This window comes from Aegilops tauschii, chromosome 2 (assembly GCF_002575655.3).
Source record: "Aegilops tauschii subsp. strangulata cultivar AL8/78 chromosome 2, Aet v6.0, whole genome shotgun sequence".
Lineage (NCBI taxonomy): Eukaryota > Viridiplantae > Streptophyta > Magnoliopsida > Poales > Poaceae > Aegilops > Aegilops tauschii.
The window spans coordinates 464,919,865-464,942,095 of NC_053036.3; the positions used below are offsets into that span (position 1 = coordinate 464,919,865).

Genomic DNA, 22,231 nt, shown 5'->3' on the forward strand with positions numbered 1-22,231 from the left:
GGTTAGCGCTTGAAGGTATATCTTTAGATCTTGCAATTGAATCTTTTAGTTTCTTGTTTTATCACTAGTTTAGTTTATAAAAGAAAACTACAAAAAAAATGGAATTGAGGGTACCTCATATGCTTCATCTTTTTAATATCTTTCGTGAAAATAAGGATTCCGATAATTGTTCTCAATTGCTAGAGGAAGAATGCATTAAAATGTTTGGCACTAAATTTTTGAATGATGAGCATGATTGCAATGTTGTTAGTATGAATTCCTTGAATATACATGCTGCTAATGATATGCAAAGCTACAAGCTTGGGGATGCTATGTTTGATGAAGATGATATTTTTAGTCCCCCAAGTTTTGATGAGCAAATTTATTATGATGAAATCATGCCTCCTATTTTTGATGATTATATTGATGAAAGTGGATTTGGAGAGGTCATGACTTTATTTAGTGATGAATCCACTATTTCGGAAGAGGTTCCAATTGATTATGAGAACAAAGTTGCTATCTATGATGATTATTGTGATGACATGTATGCTATGAAGAAAAATGATAACCATGAAACTTGTCATTATTATTTTAATTTTCAATTGGACTATGCTTCACATGATAATTATTTTGTTGAGTTTCCTCCCACTACTATTCATGAGAAGAAGTTTGCTTACATGGAGAGTAATAAAATTTATATGCATGTAGATCATGAAAAGAATGCTTTATGTGATGGTTATATTGTTGAATTCATTCATGATACTACTGAAATTTATTATGAGGGAGGAACATGTGCTTGTAGGAATTGCAATAATACCAAGTTTCCTCTCTATGTGTTGAAAATCTTGAAGTTATGCTTGTTTTACCTTCCTATGTTAGTTGATTATTGTTCCCATAAGTTGTTTGCTCACAAAGTCCCTATGCATAGGAAGTGGGTTAGACTTAAATGTGCTAGTCATATTCTTCATGATGCTCTCTTCATGTTTCAATTCTTATCTTTTATGTGAGCATCATAGAAATCATCATGCCTAGCTAGGGGCGTTAAACGTTAGCGCTTGTTGGGAGGCAACCCAATTTTATTTTTGTTTCTTGCTTTTTGGTTCTGTTTAGTAATAAATAAATCATCTAGCCTCTGGTTAGATGTGGTTTTATATTTTAATTAGTGTCTGTGCCAAGTAAGACCTATAGGATCTTCTTGGATGATAATTATTTGATCTTGCTGAAAAAGATAGAAACTTTCTGATCACGAAAACAATTGTTAAAAATCACCATAAAGTGATAAAATACTGATTCCAATTGCAGTAGATCAATAATCAAATTATCTAGGTCTTCCTATTTTGGCAGATTTTTCTGAGTTCCAGAAGTTTACGTTTGATACAGATTACTACAGACTGTTCTGTTTTTGACAGATTCTGTTTTCATTATGTTGTTTGCTTATTTTGATGAATCTATGAGTAGTATCGGAGGGTATGAATCATAGATAAGTTTGAATACAGTAGATATTACACCAATATGAATTTAGAATGAGTTCACAACAGTACCTAAATGGTGATTTATTTTCTTATACTAACGGAGCTTACGAGTTTTCTGTTGAGTTTTGTGTTGTGAAGTTTTCAAGTTTTGGGTAAAGATTCGATGGACTATGGAATAAGGAGTGGCAAGAGCCTAAGATTGGGGATGCCCAGGGCACCCCAAGGTAATATTCAAGGACAACCAAGAGCCTAAGCTTGGGGATGCCCCGGATGGCATCCCCTCTTTCGTCTTTGTTCATCGGTAACTTTACTTGGAGCTATATTTTTATTCACCACATGATATGTGTTTTGCTTGGAGCATCATTTTATTTTGTTAGTATTTGCTTGATGTTATTTAGAATAATGTTTTGCATCTCTATTTTCAATAAAAATGTCAAGGATAGCCTTTACCATGCTTATTTTGCAAGTATACATGTTGCTGTTTCAAAACAAAAAGTTTACCGCTGTTGCAAAAATTCCCTAGAAAAGTCAGAATATGATAAAATGTTGAAACTTTTTGCATATTGAGCTATGATAAATTTTATACAGTGTGGTAGAATTTCATAATGTTTGGAGTTAGGGAAGTATGATGAATCTTGCATTCTTTACAGACTGTACTGTTTTGGCAGATTGCTGTTATGCTTGCATTGTTTGCATATGTTTGCTTGTTTAATGATTCTATTTGAGGATAGGAGTATTAAATATGCAAAGGTATTTAGTATACAATGTTGAATAATAATTTTAGTGATTTGTTACAGTAGAAAATGATAAGGTTTTTGCATTGGTTTATACTAACTTATCTCACGAGTTCTTGTTGAGTTTGGTGTGGATGAAGCTTTCGAGATTTAGGAAACCGTGATATAAAAGGAATTAAGGAGACGCAAAATTTCAAGCTTGGGGATGCCCAAGGCACCCCAAGATAATATTTCAAGAATTCTCAAGCATCTAAGCTTGGGGATGCCCCGGTAGGCATCCCACCTTTCTTCTTCAACAATTATCGGTTAGTATCGGTTGAGCCTAAATTTTAGCTTCTTCACATGATGAGTGCTATCCTTGAAATGTTGTTTTATTTTGGTTTGCTTGTTGTTTGAATAATATCCCAAGATCTGAAATTCTTAAATGAGAGAGAGTCCTCACATAGCTACATAATTATTTAACTACTCATTGATCTTCACTTATATCTTTTTGGAGTAGTTTTTCATTTACTCGTGTGATTCACTTATACCCTATGAGTAAATGGTTGAATGATTTGAATGTCATAAATCTGAAATTATATATGTTTCATGTGCCCTTCCCATGGGGAGTAATGCCTTCACATATAAGAAGTAGAGGTGGTAAATTTTTTGAAGGTTAGCAAACATTGTATTGGTCACTTGAACAATTCATGAAAGAATATTGAAGGAAGAGAGATTTCACATATAAATATACTATCTTGGACATCTTCTATGATTGTGATCCCCATTAATTATTTTCAAACCTGAGCAAATTAGTTGAAGTTGGACAAGGAAGACAACATAATGAGTTATGCTTGGGTATATTTGTATAGAAGCTATATTGTTATGGATCCTCTAACATGTGGTGCTTGCTATTTAGAATCCTTTGCTAGCCAAAATATCTGTACTAAGCGGGAATACTGCTTGTGCATCCAAAATCCTTGAACCAAGTTCCTTCCATGAGTGTCCACCATATCTACCTATATGCGGTATTTACCTGTCGTTCCAAGTAAATTTGCATGTGCCAGACTCTAAACCTTCAAATAATAATCTGTTTTGTATGCTCGAATCGCTCATGTAGCGACTAGGGCTGTCAGTATCTTCCATGCTAGGTGGGTTATTCTCACGATGAGTGGACTCCGCTCACCATTCACGAGAAAATGGCTGGTAACTGGGATGCCCAGTCCTATGATCAAAAGATCAAAAACAAATTCGCAAATAATTTAAACAAACTACCCCAGGATTGTTGATAGTTGGACAGCACCCGTTGTTTCGGACAAGCCGTGGAGTGTGATTGTTGGTGGAGTGGGAGTAAAATCTTTACCTTTCTGTTTGGGAACTGCCTATAATGTATCTAGTATGGAAGATATTGGGAACTCTTGGTCATTATGTTGACAATGAACGCATACCTCTCAAAATTATTTTCATCTCTGTTTTAGCTTCGAGCTCTGGCACCTCTGCAAATCCCTGCTTCCCTCTGCGAAGGGTCTATCTTTTACTTTTATGCAAGAGTTAGTAGTATTCCTTCTCATTCCAACCTACTTTTTAGGTGGCAAGCATCATGTGGTGGAGAAAGATCTAAGCATATATGGCCATTCAAATATATTTGAGCATGAATTATTATTGTTGACATTACCCTTGAGGTAAAAGGTTGGGAGGCGAAACATTAAGCCCCTATCTTTCTTTGTGTTCGATGAATACTATTTGTTCTAAAAATATGCTTTGAGTGGTAGCAATCATGGAAGACTATATGATAGTTGAGTATGTGGGATTTGCTAAATCAAAGCTCTTACATAGACCCTTCCTAAAAATAAGATGAATTGCAATTGTTTGATGACTGAGAACATAGTTTGTTAGTTTTCAAGAAAGTTTATGGTCTATGCTTTAACATGTGAATAGCTTGAAAAAAATTATGAGTTGAGCTACTGTTATGACATATAATGATGCTAGAAAAGGTGATTGAAATTATCATTGATCAAACTTGTGCACCTGCTAGCATTCACACTTCATAAATTATTTATTTTATCATTTACCTACTCGAGGATGAGCAGGAATTAAGCTTGGGGATGCTGATACGTCTCCAACGTATCTATAATTTATGAAGTATTCGTGCTATTATATTATCTATTTTGGATGTTTATGGGCTTTACTAAACACTTTTATATTATTTTTTGGACTAACCTATTAACCGGAGGCCCAGCCCAAATTGTTGTTTTCTTGCCTATTTCAGTGTTTTGAAGAAAAGGAATATCAAACGGAGTTCAAACGGAATGAAACCTTCGGGAGAGTCATTTTTGGAACGGAAGCAATCCAGGAGACTTGGAGTAGACGTCAGGGAAATTCGAGGAAGCAACGAGGTAGGGAGGCGCGCCCTACCCCCCTAGGCGTGCCCCCCACCCTCGTGGGCCCCTCGTGGCTCCCCTGACCGACTTCTTTCGCCTATATATGTCCATATACCCTAAAAACATCGGGAAACACAATAGATCGGGAGTTCCGCCGCTGCAAGCCTCTGTAGCCACCAAAAACCAATCGGGACCATGTTCCGGCACCCTGCCGGAGGGGGGATCCCTCACCGGTGGCCATCTTCATCATCCCGGCGCTCTCCATGACGAGGAGGGAGTAGTTCACCCTCGGGGCTGAGGGTATGTACTAGTAGCTATGTGTTTGATCTCTCTCTCTCTCGTGTTCTTGAGTTGGCACGATCTTGATGTATCGCGAGCTTTGCTATTATAGTTGGATCTTATTATGTTTCTCCCCCTCTACTCTCTTGTAATAGATTGAGTTTTCCCTTTGAAGTTATCTTATCGGATTGAATCTTTAAGGATTTGAGAACACTTGATGTATGTCTTGCATGTGCTTATCTGTGGTGACAATGGGATATCACGTGATCCACTTGATGTATGTTTTGGTGATCAACTCGCGAGTTCCGTGACCTCGTGAACTTATGCATAGGGGTTGGCACACATTTTCGTCTTGACTCTCCGGTAGAAACTCTAGGGCACTCTTTGAAGTTCTTTGTGTTGGTTGAATAGATGAATATGAGATTGTGTGATGCATATCGTATAATCATACCCACGGATACTTGAGGTGACATTGGAGTATCTGAAGGAAATATGCCCTAGAGGCAATAATAAAGTATTATATATTTCCTTATATCATGATAAATGTTTATTATTCATGCTAGAATTGTATTAACCGGAAACATAATACATGTGTGAATACATAGACAAATAGAGTGTCACTAGTATGCCTCTACTTGACTAGCTCGTTAATCAAAGATGGTTATGTTTCCTAGCCATAGACATAAGTTGTCATTTGATTAACGAGATCACCTCATTAGGAGAATGACGTGATTGACTTGACCCATTCCGTTAGCTTAGCACCCGATCGTTTAGTATGTTGCTATTGCTTTCTTCATGACTTATACATGTTCCTCTGACTATGAGATTATGCAACTCCCGTTTACCGGAGGAACACTTTGTGTGCTACCAAACGTCACAACGTAAATGGGTGATTGTAAAGGTGCTCTACAGGTGTCTCCAAAGGTACTTATTGGGTTGGCGTATTTCGAGATTAGGATTTGTCACTCCGATTGTCGGAGAGGTATCTCTGGGCCCACTCGGTAATGCACATCACTATAAGCCTTGCACGCATTGTGACTAATGAGTTAGTTGCGAGATGATGTATTACGGAACGAGTAAAGAGACTTGCCGGTAACGAGATTGAACTAGGTATCGAGATACCGACGATCAAATCTCGGGCAAGTAACATACCGGTGACAAAGGGAACAACGTATGTTGTTATGCGGTCTGACCGATAAAGATCTTTGTAGAATATGTGGGAGCCAATATGGGCATCCAGGTCCCGCTATTGGTTATTGACCGGAGACGTGTCTCGGTCACGTCTACATAGTTCTCGAACCCGTAGGGTCCGCACGCTTAAAGTTACGATGACAGTTTTATTATGAGTTTATGTATGTTGATGTACCGAAGGAGTTCGGAGTCCCGGATGAGATCGGGGACATGACGAGGAGTCTCGAAATGGTCGAGACGTAAAGATCGATATATTGGACGACTATATTCGGACTTCGGAAAGGTTCCGAGTGATTCGGGTATTTTTCGGAGTACCGGAGAGTTACGGGAATACGTATTGGGCCTTATTGGGCCATACGGGAAAGAAGGAAAAGGGCCTCAAGGGTGGCCGCACCCCTTCCCTTGGTCTGGTCCGAATTGGACTAGGGAAGGGGGGCGCCCCCTTCCTTCCTTCTCTTTTTCCCTTCCTCTTTTCCTATTCCATATGGGAGGTGGAATCCTAGTAGGACTAGGGAGTCCTAGTAGGACTCCACACTTGGTGCGCCCCCTCCTAGGGCCGGCCTCCTCCTCCCTTGCTCCTTTATATACGGGGGCAGGGGGGCACCCCAGAGACACAACTATTGATCCTTGAGATCTCTTAGCCGTGTGCGGTGCCCCCCTCCACCATATTACACCTCGATAATACCGTTGCGGAGCTTAGGCGAAGCCCTGCGTCGGTGGAACATCATCATCGTCACCACGCCGTCGTGCTGACGAAACTCTCCCTCAACACTCGGCTGGATCGGAGTTCGAGGGACGTCATCGAGCTGAACGTGTGTAGAACTCGGAGGTGCCGTACGTTCGGTACTTGATCGGTCGGATCGTGAAGACGTACGACTACATCAACCGCGTTGTGATAACGCTTCCGCTGTCGGTCTACGAGGGTACGTGGACAACACTCTCCCCTCTCGTTGCTATGCATCACCATGATCTTGCGTGTGCGTAGGAAAATTTTGAAATTACTACGTTCCCCAACAGTATCTAGGTGACATTAGGGTTTTGGTTGATTTGTGTCTTAAGGTGTTATTCTAGTACGAACTCTATGATAGATCCAACGGAAAGAATAGCTTCGTGTTATTTTACTACCGACTCTTGAATAGATCGATCAGAAAGGATAACTTTGTGGTGGTTTCGTACCCTACAATAATCTCTTCGTTTGTTCTCCGCTATTAGTGACTTTGGAGTGACTCTTTGTTACATGTTGAGGGATACTTATATGATCCAATTATGTTATTATTGTTGAGAGAACTTGCACTAGTGAAAGTATGAACCCTAGGCCTTGTTTCAACGCATTGCAATATCGTTTGTGCTCACTTTTATCATTAGTTACCTTGCTGTTTTTATATTTTCAGATTACAAAAACCTATATCTATCATCCATATTGCACTTGTATCACCATCTCTTCGCCGAACTAGTGCACCTATATAATTTACCATTGTATTGGGTGTGTTGGGGACACAAGAGACTCTTTGTTATTTGGTTGCAGGGTTGCTTGAGAGAGACCATCTTCATCCTACGCCTCCCACGGATTGATAAACCTTAGGTCATGCACTTGAGGGAAATTTGCTACTGTCCTACAAACCTCTGCACTTGGAGGCCCAACAACATCTACAAGAAGAAGGTTGTGTAGTAGACATCACGCAGCGGTGGGCGTCGTGCGGGCCCCGAAGGGAAAAGGCGGCTACGCGGCGCATTGAGTGAGCATTTCTTCTCATTCTCCCCCAAAATCGTATTCGTCAGTGCTTAATTGGTGAAAAAACAAGGCCTAATTGAAGAATTAGGGTTCTACCGAAATTGGGGATAAATGCTAGGGTTCTTAAACATGAGGGGTTGCTACTGTTGACTTGCGTGTATCCCTCTGCCTTCTATTTTGCTAATGCATATGGAAACAGGACTTCAACATGATCAATTTTAATTAACTTAACATGAAGGTGAGCATTAGATCTTAACTTAGATTAATTAAAAAATATGAACATAGGTGGCAGTACTGATCCGTAGCAAATTAGAATTAAAACATGATGATTTACAGAGGGCATCAAGACAGTAGCATGCATATTTGGGCTAACCAGGGGCTAAAACTTTCAATCTTGATCATGAACCCTAAACCTGACATTGATCTAAACATGATAATGATCTACTGATCAACAATAAAGGGGTCTATTGCAATCAAGATTGGCGACTGATACCATTGTTGGATTAATTATGCATCTATGGGATGTCATTAGCAGGATCAAATTGCATCTAGATCACCCAATAACCATGAACAGAGAAGGGTTCAGAGATCCTTTACATGTCACGGGAGTGGACATGATCGCCTGCTCGGTGCAGGCGTGATGCAGGGGTGATGTAGTCGAAGCAGAGGTTCTCCTCGACGTCCTGATTCCTTTAGGACACCACCGGGACTGGCTGGGGACGGCAGCGGCGGCGGCTGGAGTAGGTCTTCCCGTTGCTACAGCGCTCCCCCTGATCGGATGGGGTGAGAGAATATCGGGAGGGGAGTGAAACCGTACGAGAATTGTGATCGCACAGGCTGCCAACCCTCTCCCGTACCCCCTTTTATCTAGCGCTGGCGACAGGGGACCTAAACCATCAGTTGGTTTGGGTGCCCCCGATCAGGGCGCCTCAGTTGGGATAAAAAGCCCACGTACGTTGGTGCGTGGGCCCTTTTCATTAACGTTATCTTCCCTTTTTCTGTTAGACTAATAGATCTAACTGGCATGTTAAGCCGTCAGATCAAACCAACACTCCTCCCCTCGCGGCCGGGTGCTCCTTCCCTCCGAGCTCCCGCGCTGCTCCTCTCCTTGCGGCGACCCGCCTCCATGCGCCAGCGACGCCCGCGCCGGCTGCTCCGCCGCCCGCTCCCTTCCCCGGCACGATGTGGGTGCTGCCTCAGCTGCGAGGTACTCGAGGACGGCGACGAGGTAGACGGGGGCGCCGGAGCCGACGCGCTGGGCGTAGCGGCGAGGCAGCGGCCGACGGGCTTGTGAGAGAGAGAGAGAGAGGGGATGGGCGTGTGTGGAGGGGAGCACGTGGTGGGCCAGGGAAGGAAAGGGAAGAGAGAGGAGAGAGATACTAGCAGGTGGGCCAGCACCTGCAAAACGACAAAAATAGCCCCCCAGACGCCCCCAGCTCACTGGGTTTGCGTTGGGGTCGTCGGCTCTATTTTTGACCAAATCCGGCGCTAATCGAGCTCGTGGGGCGTGCGTGGGGCTTTTTTCGTCCGCCAGCGATGAAAAAGTGCTATGGAGGCCTTCCTGGGGGACGGGTGGAGATTCTCTAAGGTAGGTGTGAGTGTGACCGTGACCGGTGCCGGCACACCCAGCACGACCGAGATGAGATCCTCGTCGCTTGATGGAGCCCTGCCGCGGATACAAACTCGTCAGCGCGATCACCGCCGTCCAGTGGAAGGCGAGAGCGTGCGTGTGTGTGGTGGGTTTCAACGGCTGAGCACGGCGAGGCAGACACATCAATGCATGCACCTGGTAATGCCAAGGTCTTTCTCTGCTTGGCGTGTGAGTCATTAGTCACCGGACGATGACGAACCTCCCCGCCGATTTTTCTTCAATCTGATTGTTACGGTGAGGTGCTGGTCCAATATTTTGACACGGCCGAGGAGACGCAGGAGTAGGCAAAAAGACTTGTCGGTCTGGTCAATGCAAGAAAGCGGAGCTCGTGCTTCCAGAGACATACCTGATTTTTGACAGAGGTTCGAGCTTTGCTTACCACGCCTGCTCCTCATCAAACAGGTCTGCCTGTCAACGAAATTGACTGTTCGCTGCTTTCTTCGCGATCAGAAGAATTGAACGAGGGCGGTTGCGGTGAGGCGTGGATGCACTATTGTCCAGAATTGAACGAGGGTGTAGCAGTTGGCTGATGCTGACTGCACGTTTCTACACCTTGTAAAAAGTTATCTCTCCAATCCCCGCAAAAAGTAGCCGCGGAACACAAACGGGGCTTGCCCTTATCGACGGCAACAAAGCCTTTCGGTCTCAAACAAGCTTTAGTAGTAGGCTCAAACAAGTTGAACCCATAAGATCTCGAAATCAAACCATGGTTCTAGCACATAGATAGCTAACTTCGGCACACCCTCTCCATGGCTAATTCTTTGATGATATTTCAGTCATTCAGATCCCTCTTTACGCATCTAAAATCCAGAACCAGACCAGCCCTTTTATAACGGATCTAAAATCAAGAACCAGAACAGCACAAGTCCACAGCTGGGAATTCATGAACAATATTGTAATTCAAAGGCCAAGACAAAACTTGCACACACTTTCTCCATTACGTTACATTTCCTTTCTTTGTACATTGTCACCTAGTTGTACAACCCAAGACAACACAAGCTCGCTAACACTCCTCTCCACATGCTAACCAAAAGAAAAAGAAAAAGTTAAAAGGAATACATAATCACACAAAGAACCAAAGCCAGGAAACACCCAAATACAAGGGAATCGTTTGCTTATATACTATACACAAACCTACACAAACAAACGGGACCCCCCAAAAATCTCACTCCCCTACCAAACAAAATGTCCATATAAAACAGAAGAATGTTACACCTCATTGGTTAGCGCTGTCAATCGCCGTGCCGGACCTTGCCTGCGAAATCCGGTTCGCGTAGATGGTCACCAAGCGCAGCTGTGTGCTGCTCAGCCCTTCCAGGTACGGCACAAACGCTTTCCCCAGCATGATGTAGATGTCCACCAAGCAGAATACAACACTCTAAAAAATGTGTAGATAAGTATCAGTTATGAATTCATGCACAAGAAAAATCCATTCCAAGCACATGCAATTCCCATGCCAGTCAGCAACTGCAGTCTGCATCTACTGGCAGTTTTGTACTAATCATAAATAAAATAGAAAGGAATTCCGCCATGATAATATCTGCACTAGATTAGTCAGTACCCACCTTTCGAACATCTGGACTTTGGTTACTAAAAGCATCAAACAGTGCTGGCAAAAATGTAGGCAGCTGATCCATCAATTCCTCTTGGGGAAGGTGCGCGACAAGCTGCAGAGATTATCACAGGAAAGGTAACAGTCAAAACTGGTTGCTCAAGATATTAGATATGTTTGGTTTATATATGTTCCTAATAGGCCGGCCGGAACTACTCTACAAAAAAACGAAGAATTTAAGTAGATTTTCACACATGATGCATCTATAATGAGAAATGCAAACGCACTACAGCAGCCTGCCTAGGGTTGCAAGGGTCTATTGTCTTTTAGAACACTGTATATGACATTCGCAAAAAAAAAAAACACTGTATATGAGATACCTTTGTCAAACAGTTGATACACACAACGAGCATCTTTTCATCATCACTGACCAAAAGAGGTACTACAACCTGCAGTACAACCAATGACCATGAGAAGTAATAAAGTTAAATATACCAAGCAGAAACAAAAGTAGTAACAGTGATACATAAAGAAAAATGATTTGTGCGTACAGCAAGACATCTGAAAGGATCGTATTTTGCCAACAAAACATTTATGCATCTGTTCGCTTCATTTGAAATCTGCATGCCCAGAAAGAATATTAAGTTAATAAAACACCAAAGCTGAACAAAGAACAGATCTAGTGGTGTTATAGCGAGGAAAATAAAGGCAGGTATACCTTTGCCACCACATCTTTCGTCACATGCAGAAGTTTTTCAAGAACAATCTCAATAGATTCTTCCATAGCGTCTTTCTGAGAGCAAAATAAGCAATATTACTATCAAAAAAGGAAGCGGCAATTAATTAAACTAATCGTAATGTGCATAGGCATGGATAGTGGACCTGATTGTTGAGCATCTCAGCAATTAAAGACAAAGCAATCTCCCTAGTAGATGGATCGGAGTCACCCAGCACGTCAAGTACGGTCATTAATATTTGATTGAAATACTGTTGGAAAATTGAAAGGCTGGAATTAGAATGCAAATAGTTTGAAACCTCTCGGCTCTAGCTTAGTATATATTCCATTTTAACTTTACACCTCTGGTAACACAGCTGGTAATGAAATAATGATTTCACATATTTATGCAATGAAAAAAGGCAAGAGAAGGTAACATAACATGCTGCTGTGGCATTTGTATATGCAAAACTGCAAATGCCGCTGAGAATTAAAATAAGTTGAAATGCAACCCTGTTTTTCAAATACCCATTATTCTTTGCTGAGAAATTAGCAGAATATGCTTTAGAAAAAATAAACTGGACTATTCTAAAATTAAGCACTTTGGTTTCCCCTAGTAACTGTGGGGTTAACATAAGGTACATTTTGTAAGGAAATCAGGTTGCAAACCTTTGACCAAATGGAGCTGTCATTACCAAGCGAAGCCTTAATCAACTGTTGTAATGCTTCGTGCTTTTCCAAACTTGATATTTCTGTATCGGTGCTTATCTACAAAGTGAGAAAAATAAATTAAAGCCCTTCACAAAGATTTAGAAAAGAAAAAAACACAGCAGTACACACAATCAAGTAAAAGGATTTTTCATCAGTACCTGATGAAGAAGTTGTGGTATGCTCAAGCCGTTGTCAGCATGGATGCTGGTCTTTATAGAACTAAGGTTTACAACCATATCTGTCTCTTGAACATCTTTTCCTGTAGTTGAACCAACAGCATTATGCCCATCAGGGCTGTGCAGTTGGCTGAAATCCAAGCGCGGAGTGCTCATAGCGGTTTCACCATCTAAGGAGGCATCGGTTTTTTCAGGGTAGTTTGTCCAAGAACGATTATCTTCCACAGCTGAGCTAATATTATTCTTTGATTCTCTACTTCTATTTAAAAATACTTCAGTTCCTGAGGCCGGTTCCAGGCTTTGATTAGTACCGGCACTCATATCTGAAGTTGTTCGGGCCATAGAGACATTATGTAATGTTGGTTCTTGCACTGTAGTGGTCCTCTTTCCCACTTCAGCGTCAAGGGAACTAGAAGAATACCGCCCAAAAGGATAGCTCTTCTTCAATGTCTGTGCATAACCATCTTCGGAAGAAGTTCCAAAATCTGCCTGGTCATAAGATTTAGGGCGTGGCCGTTCTTTCTTGCTCTGCAAGTAGTTCACCAGATCAACCTCAATACGAGGTGTTTTTTGCTTCAGGGCACGCCTCAATAGGTTTTGCTCTTCAACTGATAAACTTAAAATAAAATTTAACACTGCCGTAGAGTCAAACTGAGAATACACAGATATGATACCAGAAATAGATGCCTCCTTCAGTTTTGCATTCTTTTCATTCACTAAAGGTGCCAATTTTGAAAGCCATAGCTTAAGGAAGCCGCTGTTACTATAACCTTCAGAATCTACCGTGTACTTACTGAACGATCTGTTTGCAAATTCAATAACAGCCAGCTTTGCCTTTGGCGACCTCTGTTCATCTAGTGAGCGTACTAGGGCAGGTAGCAACATATCGATAGCATATAATCGACCAACAATCTCCAAAGTCAAAGAACATGGTTTTTTTACCAACTCTTTTGGATCAATAAGGCGGGAAAAGACATGTGGCAAAATTCTTTCGACATAACTCTCAAATGGCTTCTTGCAAGCAGGAATAATCTCTGCAAGCGTAGAGAAAGCGGCTTGTGCAACCTTATGATGAGGATCATCCAGATGGCGGAAAAATAGCTTCATGACCTTTTCAAAATTCTGAATAATTTCTTGAGTACCTCTCTGACCTTGTTGCACTACATTCCGAATAAAATCAAAAGCAGAGACTCTTGCTACCCAGTCAGAACTAGGATTGAGACCCTCAGAAAGTGCATCGTGTAGAGTAGCCAGAGTATCTGTATATCTAGATACATCATTAGAAGGTACTTGACTATCATCAAACCTGTCCCGGCTACTTGCAGAAGGCCTTGACATTACTTGCTTTCTTAGAAGAGGTCTCTGGAAATTCGGGACATTGTTATTATGTGAATCTCTGTGAGCAGCAGCATCCCTATAAGGCATATCAACATAGTTTTTTTCTGTGTGCATTTGAGGAAACCGCCTGGTTGACCGCAGATCATTACTCTCATCCATGTGGCCTCCGTCTTGAAGCCTCTCTGAAGATCTTCTTACATAAGGCAGTGATAAGCCTGTCATGGACTCGGATGATAGATTACTCAAATATGGTGACCTCGATCGCTCTTTGGTGGCCAACTGTGTTGTCATTGTATCCAATGCGCGGGAACCTCCATTTCGTGTACTAGAACTTTTGATGCTAGGAATGGTTGAATCCAAGAACGCTGAGTTCTGCAGAGATAGATGATTTGAAGCTGGTGCTGCAAGAGGAACAGGAGGATCGCGAGATGATGGAGCATCAACCCCTGCACTAGGATTAAAAAATAATAAAAAACTAGAATTCTAATAGTAAGTAGAGAAAGTAGAAATGCTAATTTTGTCAGGTGATTTCTAAGGAATACACTATAAAAAGCATTCAAATTCTTCAAAGAAAGGTATATGTGGATTAAAGAATACCAAGGTCCAAGCTTGTTGAGCGTGCAACTGAGAAATTTTGCCTATCTGATATGCTAACACCTTTCAGCAAACTTTCAATAGCAGAAACCTTTTCTTTGCTTGAACTGAGCACACTTTCTAGGCTTCTATCAGAAACTCTGCTGGTCGTCTTTGACTGTGATAAACGAAGATGGTTTGATGGCAGAGATGAATCTGAAGAAATAGCTGCACTCTTGTCCATTGCAACAATAGCTGAAGTGCCATATCCAGGCATATGAGTGCCACTTGCATGAGATGAAGTGCGAGAAGGCTGCATAACCTTCTCACGAAGTGAGGGAGAAGCATAACGTTTGTGCACACCATCCTCATCATTTATTGTCTGCAACAGTTGCCAATTGTACATTAGAATTTAGGCTGTGTTACAGCTACAAAAAATGTAAGATCCGAAGAAACACAAAGAGAAAAGCAGCATGTCGTACCCTCTGTATAGCAGGATCAAATTGCATAAAAAGACGGCGAGAGCGCTCAGGCCATGTCTTCGTGAACATTCTGTAGCAAGTTCTTGCAGTTGAACGGACCTAGTTGCAGAAACGGCATGGAACACAAAAATAATCAGAATGAATGTGGACAGAACCGCAATGGTCCCAGCATACCAGCAGGCAGCTGCACAGAGGTCAGAGGTGAGATAACTCAAGAACCTTTTAGTTTTAACAGTTATGTCCATCAATAAACAGGTATATCATCATATATTACCAATATAACGCATGAACTCAGAATGTGGACTTGCCATTTGCTACATTATTGTCTCCTTAACTTTTTTTGGGTAGCATGCCAGGGTAAGAGGATAAAAAAGGCACCGGTTCCGTATGAAGTAGAATCCCTCGTAATCTTATTGGTTTCTCAGAAACAGATTGCTTATTACTCTATACACATTATGAACAGAAAGCAACCTATATTCTTCATTATCATGCCAAACAAGCTACCGTATTTCCAAATGGATACATTGTTTCATGTGTGTATCTGCAAACAGAACGCAAACCAGCACGACATAGATTCTCTCTGGGCAATGTCATATTGATGCCTCTCCAGTCATGTAGACAGCCAGTTGGGGATAGGTTAAAATGTAAGGGCTGAGTCAGGGTCCTAGTGGGTATCATTGCAGCATTGCTGCTCAAGCAGCAAGTTTTGTTGTTTCGCTCTCGTGTGCTGCAAATAATCAACATTCTGCTTGGTTTGATTTCAACAGAATGGAACTATGACTGGACTCTTTGATTCTACGAAGTACAAACACTAGCATACCACACAGAGAAGTTGCCGTGTGTCTGATAGTGCGACATATTGAATAATTTATTTAACTACCTGATTTGAAATGAAAATGGACACACTATATGCACCATAGGTCAGCGAACAGATCATACCTCACTCATAGCATCTGCTACACAGCACTTTATTAGATCTTCATATAAATCAGCTGATCGTTGTATTTCCGGGGCATCAGCCCAATATTCCAATATTAGAAGCGCGTATTCGCAGCACCTGGTACAGTAAAATGTAAGCTTGAGTAGCTTGAAGAAACATGTACACTGGACGGTGTGAACATGCATACCTAGCACGGAGAATTGCGCTTCGGTCGTTCTTGGCTGTGTCAGCTACACGAGGAAGAATTCGTGCAACCTTGCAGTTTCGCAGGATCTGCAAGATGTCCCATATCAGCAAAGAGACTAAACAAATGGCATCCATGAAGTGCAATGAAATAAAACTTCCTCACAGTTTTTATGCAGGTGTCTGAAGATTCAGCAATGACAAGCACAGTTATGACAACAAGCTTAAAAAGCATCTGAAAATTTGACAAATATTTTAGATTTATTAAAACAGTATAGCAAAACAGAAGAAAAAAACTGTTTGCATCATTTACCGGAATAAATTGTTCAGCACATGGCTCAAAGTCACCAAGGAGTTCTTTGGACAGCACATTAAGTAAATGGCATGCCTGGGCATAAAAAACATGACAGGAAGTAAGTTTTCAATTTGAGCACATTCATCTGATCAAGTATTCAGCTCGTTTTACAGCAAGAAAATAGAGGGAAAGACAAGCGTTGGAGATAATCAATTTGATACTTATCAAAATAGGTTTCTTGATAAAAGATGCTTATCAAAAGAAGATAAATGGGTGGATACCTGTTTTACAATGGTAGACCGTCGATCAGCTAGCTGAGTAGACAATGGAGGAATCAGCTGCTTCAAGAGTGTCAGAAACGATGGGTAATCAATAGCTCCTGGAGAAACATAAATAGAACATTTTAAAACTAAGCATACAACATCAAATTATCAAGGAGTAATTTACCAACATAAATGCTAAGAATGTTGACGGACTAATTCTCAAATAACCCCATATTATATTATTATGTGTAACTGGACTGTGATAATCTTTTCCCTTTTGAGTCAAATGATGAAGGCCTTGCGAAACAGTAAGGTATGTCATCAAAACTGCAGGTTGCACCATTGCTCTGTTCTTTGAGCCAATATTACTACACAATAGGATGTTTATAATAAAAGATGTTCATTTTTATAAAAGATGGACCTTCTGTTTATTTCACTTCACTGCATACTTCAAAAGCTCACTTATTGGGAAATAAAGGGGAAGTGTTTCTGTCCTAGTCATCAGTCCTAGTAATGGGGGTCCCTTTCTAGGTAGACAAAATATTAGTTGGCTGTGCAATCAAAGACGTACTGCAAAATCTTTGCTACAGATGTTTTTTTTTCTTTGCTAATGGCTACAGAGGTAATTAACGCCGAGCGTAATTGCATAAAGCTTTGTCAAGAAAAATAGGTATAAATGTGGACATACCTCCATAAACCAGTGCTTCAATCCTTTGCATGGCAGCAATACGAACTGACCAGTCCTTCTCTGGAACAAGAGTGGCTGCAATCTTCTCAAACTCCCGTAGTAATTCTTTCTCTGAGTGGACTCTTACTGGTTCCACTGGTTTTTCAGTTATATCAGTGTCACCTGTAAATAAAACATCAAATTACTGTAGAGAAACATGTTGTCCGTGTGGCAGGTTCCACTATCAGAATAACCAGAAAGACATTGACTTGTCAGAAAATGCAATTTTCTGCTAAGTCTAATAGATTACATGCTGAAAAAGAAGTTTCAGGGAACATGGCTCAACTAAAGGCTTCTGGATTATACACTGAGCAAAAGTAAGAAGAAAATAAATAAAGAAACAAATATAGCAGAACTTGACCTGGATAAAAAAAAATGATGCATCTCAACACATGAAATGGACTTCAAATGTTGTACCATTCATGATTACTTTCAGATAATGAATTCAAAGACCTTTTGTGCATATTATCACTGCATTTCGAAATTAAGAATATATCATATGTTTTCACAGTAATTGTATGAACGAATTCTCGAACTTGCACGTCCTGGTCACTAAGGTCCACAAATTCTGAAACCAGAGATTCACCACCTAAATTTGTTAACAGGGTACACGGGTAGTTCTCAGATCTGGTTTTGCTAGTTCTGGCCACTTATGTGGCATGTTGACAGGGCACAATGTGTCATCTAATCAGCAGGACCACTCTCAGCCGTGGTGCGCATGGATCTGGTCTGGGCACACACACCGAGTAAGATCTTTGTAAGCCCCAAGCCTCCAATGGTGACTTTGATCTCGTTATCTCATTCCCTGTTGTCAGTTCTTTCACGACTATCACTGAACCTTGACTCTGGTCAGGTGTGGCCCAAGAACTCAGGGCAGGGCTCCGTGCTCATGTCGGAGAGTAGCAGCAAGGAGAGTGGTGAAGCTGACAGTGACGGGAAGAAAATGGGAGAGAAGGAACAGGAAGAAGAAAGGGTGTCTGGCATGTGGGCACTCCTTACTGGATGACACCACGCAAGCACTGAAATCATGCAAGATCTCATTAGGATCTCTGGAGAGCCACTTTAACATACTTGGGGCGAGTGAATAGGTGGTTCCAATGTTTATTACATGTGGTGGGGACATGACTTGACTGGGTGCAATTCCCGTATATGTAACTCAAAAGCTGGACTTCAGTTTTAATTTGTTGCCAAAGTAAGACTAGAACTACAGCACACGATCAGCTAGACAGCTACAGTGCTGATTGTTTTGGTTTTGAAAGTGAATCCCCTTCATGTGTAAGTCCATCATATTATCATGAGCTGGTTAGGAGCATTCTGGCATTCGCAAATGTTCACCCATATAAACATGGAAAAAGGACATCTCTTGGTGCCTAAACAGTACCTAGACTGACAAATTGCAGTTATAGATCGTCTTGGCTTGCAACTATAGTTGAATGCAAATACATATATTTGAATGATCAAGTGAGAACTTCTGACAAAAATATAGAGCTTACCTCCAAATAATGTGCTTTCCCTCGGTGTGCTTTTTGTCCGTGGGCTGCCTCTTTTGGGGTTAACACTAACGGATCTAGATGCTGCAACTTTATGCTGTGTTGCAGTACCATCAGATGCGGGAACCTTCGGTTCAATTCTATTCAATCTTGAATTTATTTCTTTTAGCTGCAGGTATCAGACAATACACGAATTAGGATAATCCAGGTTTACTGCTTTGCGGACCTTTAAAAATGGACACGTAAAGTTCAATCATATAAAGTAGTACCAGATACTAGTCCAAAATACACAGATGTACTAAGAGTGATACACTAGACAAGAGGACTTCTAGCAAGCAAAAGACAACTGCCAAAAACAACTAGATGGCCAAACACACTACCATGTATGTAGGCAGATTATGGCGCTGCAACTCTTCGTGGAACTGAGATCCCATGTTCTTGTACATTTCCTGTGATCGAAAAAAGTGATATTAGGATTGCCGTATAATTTTTACATAGCCTGGATAGCGGGTACAGGCTGCAATTAGTTAGTGTGGACAGTTGCTACTAGTTACACCAATAGTTTGAAAGCATGGGATAAACTACTTTTAAAACACACAAAATTAGATAAAACTGAGCGCAAGGGAGTAGTATAAAGCAGCTAGAAGCAAAGGGCACCGGGACTACATTGATTGTTCGAGTATTTTTGTAGGAAAGGTTCAGCCTATCCAACTCGCGGAGTGGGACAGAACTATTGCGAAATTGAGTAAGACGAATTTTGCATCAGCTGAAGCAGGTAAAAATGGTATGAAACCAGCTAACCTCAATACAAGATATAGCAGCTTCTCTGACACTTTGGTTCGAATCATTCATCAACTGCAAGACCTGTGAAGCCAGATAGTCTCAGCATATGCACAAACACAAAGTCTGAGATAATAAATCGACTTGAATACTAGACTCACGGGTGAGAGTAAAACTCTTTGCATGAGAAGCTCCGTAGAAGCGAAAAGCCCAACTGCAGTTGCCACTGTAAGTACGAACTCTTCCCGAACCCTCCAACTCTTATGAGTCCATGCATAATTTCCGGCCCTTTCGAGAATGATTGTTGGTGAAGAAACCTGAGATATGGATAAAATCAGAAGGCTGCCTAGTAATAAATCTAAAACATTGAGAACAAGGCGAGCATGCTTGGCTTCATACTTACCTTGATATCCATTGGACAGAAGTCTACATGTAAAAGTAATGGTAACATAGTAGTAACAAACAACATTGTCAAAAGAGAAAAGACAACACATATTTTGATATTTATGCTGTATAAAAATCAAAGCATTAAGAAAAAAATTATGTAATTTACAACAACTAGGCATATATAGTTAATTTCAACACCTGAAAAGAGCGATCTTTACATGTGAACTAGCAGCATATTTGAGGGTAAATGGTTCTTAAATCAGTCGAGCAAAAACCAAACTGCATATGAGAAGTTTAAATCTTCGTTTGATACCCACCCACATTTTACCGTTTCTACAAACCAAACTTGACCCAAAAAATAAGAAAGCTAATCCCTTGATTGTTGAAGTATGAAACGGCATTGTAGCTCAATAGCACATCATCACACAAATCCTAAAACAAATTCATCTTGATAGATAATTGGACCAAATTCAAAACCCCAGCTAAGTTCCAAAGCAACCACATTCCCCCAGAATATAATAGATTAAACAGGATCGCCACCGAAAGGGCAGGCGACTCACCTCCATGAGCGTGACGAGGAGCTGGCGCGCGGCCTCGCGGACGGGCTGCTTGCCGTCGCCGAGGCGCTCGACGGCGGCGGGGACGAGCGCGTTGAGGTGGATCTTGAAGTGGTCCCCGGCGAGCACGGCGGCGGCGGAGAGCGCCTGCAGCCCCCCCTGTGCGACGCGGAAGTTGGCGTCCCGCGTCAGATCCACGCAGGTGTCCACCAGCGAGGTGACCTCGGCCGGGGAGAGGCCGCGGCGGGCCGCCGCGTCGAGCGCCTCGTGCAGGCGCTCCACCCCGGCCAGCCGCTCCTTGGTGTCCTTGGCGCGCGCCGCCTCCAGCGCCGCCTCCATTTCGGCGCGCGGGCCCCGAAGAGTCCGCCGTGTGGCAGTACGGTTGCGAGGAGGGGGGGCCGGCGGCGAGGCGAGGGGGGTGGTCGGATCTGGGGACGGAGGCGAGGGGAGGGGGAGGGGAGTGTGAGAGCGTACACGGATGCTGAGAGGTAGGGTGGTTGGGGCTTTAGGTGGGTTTGTGCAATGACACCCCTGGCTGGCTGCGACCTTTCACGCCTATGCCCTCCGTTTGGATACACGGAGGCTACGGTATGAAAACTTTTGTGTTTCTTTCTTGAAAAGCGTGCTATGAACTGGAGTCCGGGAAAGCGGGGCACGTTACCGAATTTTGGGTGGGATATGGGCGTGGCATGGATCGTAAATCCGCAAACTTTTGTGTTTATTTCTCAAGTAAGTATTTAAATTCAACTCAATGCGTAACATTCTCAAAAAAACTCAACGTATACTTTCTGCTACGTGGGAAACTATACGTTGAGTTAGGGAAGAAACACAGAGGAGAAATTCCTGCGACCGAAAAATGACTTTGAAAATCAGGGGCCGAGAGACGACATAGCATAACGTCGCCATCCATGCCAAAACGTCGTTACGTACGTATAGTCAAGTCCTTGCCCCCGTGATTAACTGAGAGTTTAGAGAGCAACAGCGTCGTTTTTGAACTCGAGTGTCCCCATCACGTACACTACAATATATAGGACTCCACATGGATGGTATACTATATCTATATGTTAGGGAGTATGAGACGCTATATTGTAGAGCATTATTATACTAACCACAAGGAAACAAAAACATGTCTCGTTTGAGATAATGAGATAATATGGTCCACGCAGAGCTAGCTGCTTGATGTACGTATGGTAATGGCAACTACTCGCACCAACTAGCAGCAGTACGTGTGCGTGATGTTACACCTGAACTAATCATCCTCCGCCTTAAACTCCCTTGCGTCGTTGTCTCTTACCAGCGGAAATGTTATGTTACGTAGTACGTGGACCATGCGATCGAGTTGCAGGGAGGGCGGCTATCATTATCCGTCGGATCCCGGATGGCTGCGTTGCATTGATGCATGCAGCTGATCCGCCACGCTGTTTAATTAATTAGTACCTTATGTGTACAACAACGAACCTACTCCTGGTACAAAAATATTGGGAGAATAATGTGATAGTACACGTTACAAGTGCATTCTAGTAGGAATATAATGGCATGCTAGCACAAATTATAATCGAGTTTTCCGCATAAATATTCAGTTCCGAGCTGCTAATTAAGGAGTACTATGTCAAGTATTTGCTTAATTTACAGTCTCATCTCATCATCTGGCAGTGCGTGAAACG

At 42.0% G+C, this 22,231-nt stretch overlaps 1 protein-coding gene across 1 annotated transcript; it reads right to left on the minus strand.

The window, feature by feature from the left end:
* Window positions 1-10,297: 10,297 nt before the first annotated feature.
* Window positions 10,298-21,083, minus strand: LOC109735761 (CLIP-associated protein). The gene is made up of 21 exons (XM_020294959.4): window positions 20,571-21,083; window positions 19,785-19,940; window positions 19,645-19,707; window positions 19,224-19,292; window positions 18,847-19,012; window positions 17,315-17,476; window positions 16,645-16,742; window positions 16,382-16,456; window positions 16,235-16,303; window positions 16,073-16,158; window positions 15,885-16,002; window positions 14,946-15,044; window positions 14,488-14,845; window positions 12,535-14,336; window positions 12,335-12,433; window positions 11,833-11,937; window positions 11,669-11,743; window positions 11,502-11,570; window positions 11,331-11,399; window positions 10,964-11,065; window positions 10,298-10,776 (listed from the first exon to the last, which is right to left on the minus strand). Exons 1-21 carry the CDS (start codon window positions 20,904-20,906, stop codon window positions 10,615-10,617), a joined length of 4,338 nt encoding a protein of 1,445 aa, XP_020150548.1. The 5' UTR covers window positions 20,907-21,083; the 3' UTR covers window positions 10,298-10,614.
* Between the last annotated feature and the right edge of the window lie 1,148 nt (window positions 21,084-22,231).

What these genes read in the sequence shown, in the direction of transcription:
- LOC109735761 (XM_020294959.4), bottom strand. Translation starts at nt 20,906, where the DNA reads ATGGAGGCGGCGCTGGAGGCGGCGCGCGCCAAGGACACCAAGGAGCGG. An exon ending in TACCACAACTTCTTCATCAG is followed by an intron (nt 12,434 to 12,534) that starts GTACTGATGAAA and finishes CTCACTTTGTAG; the next exon opens with ATAAGCACCGATACAGAAAT. An exon ending in ATCCTTTCAGATGTCTTGCT is followed by an intron (nt 11,400 to 11,501) that starts GTACGCACAAAT and finishes GTTGTACTGCAG; the next exon opens with GTTGTAGTACCTCTTTTGGT.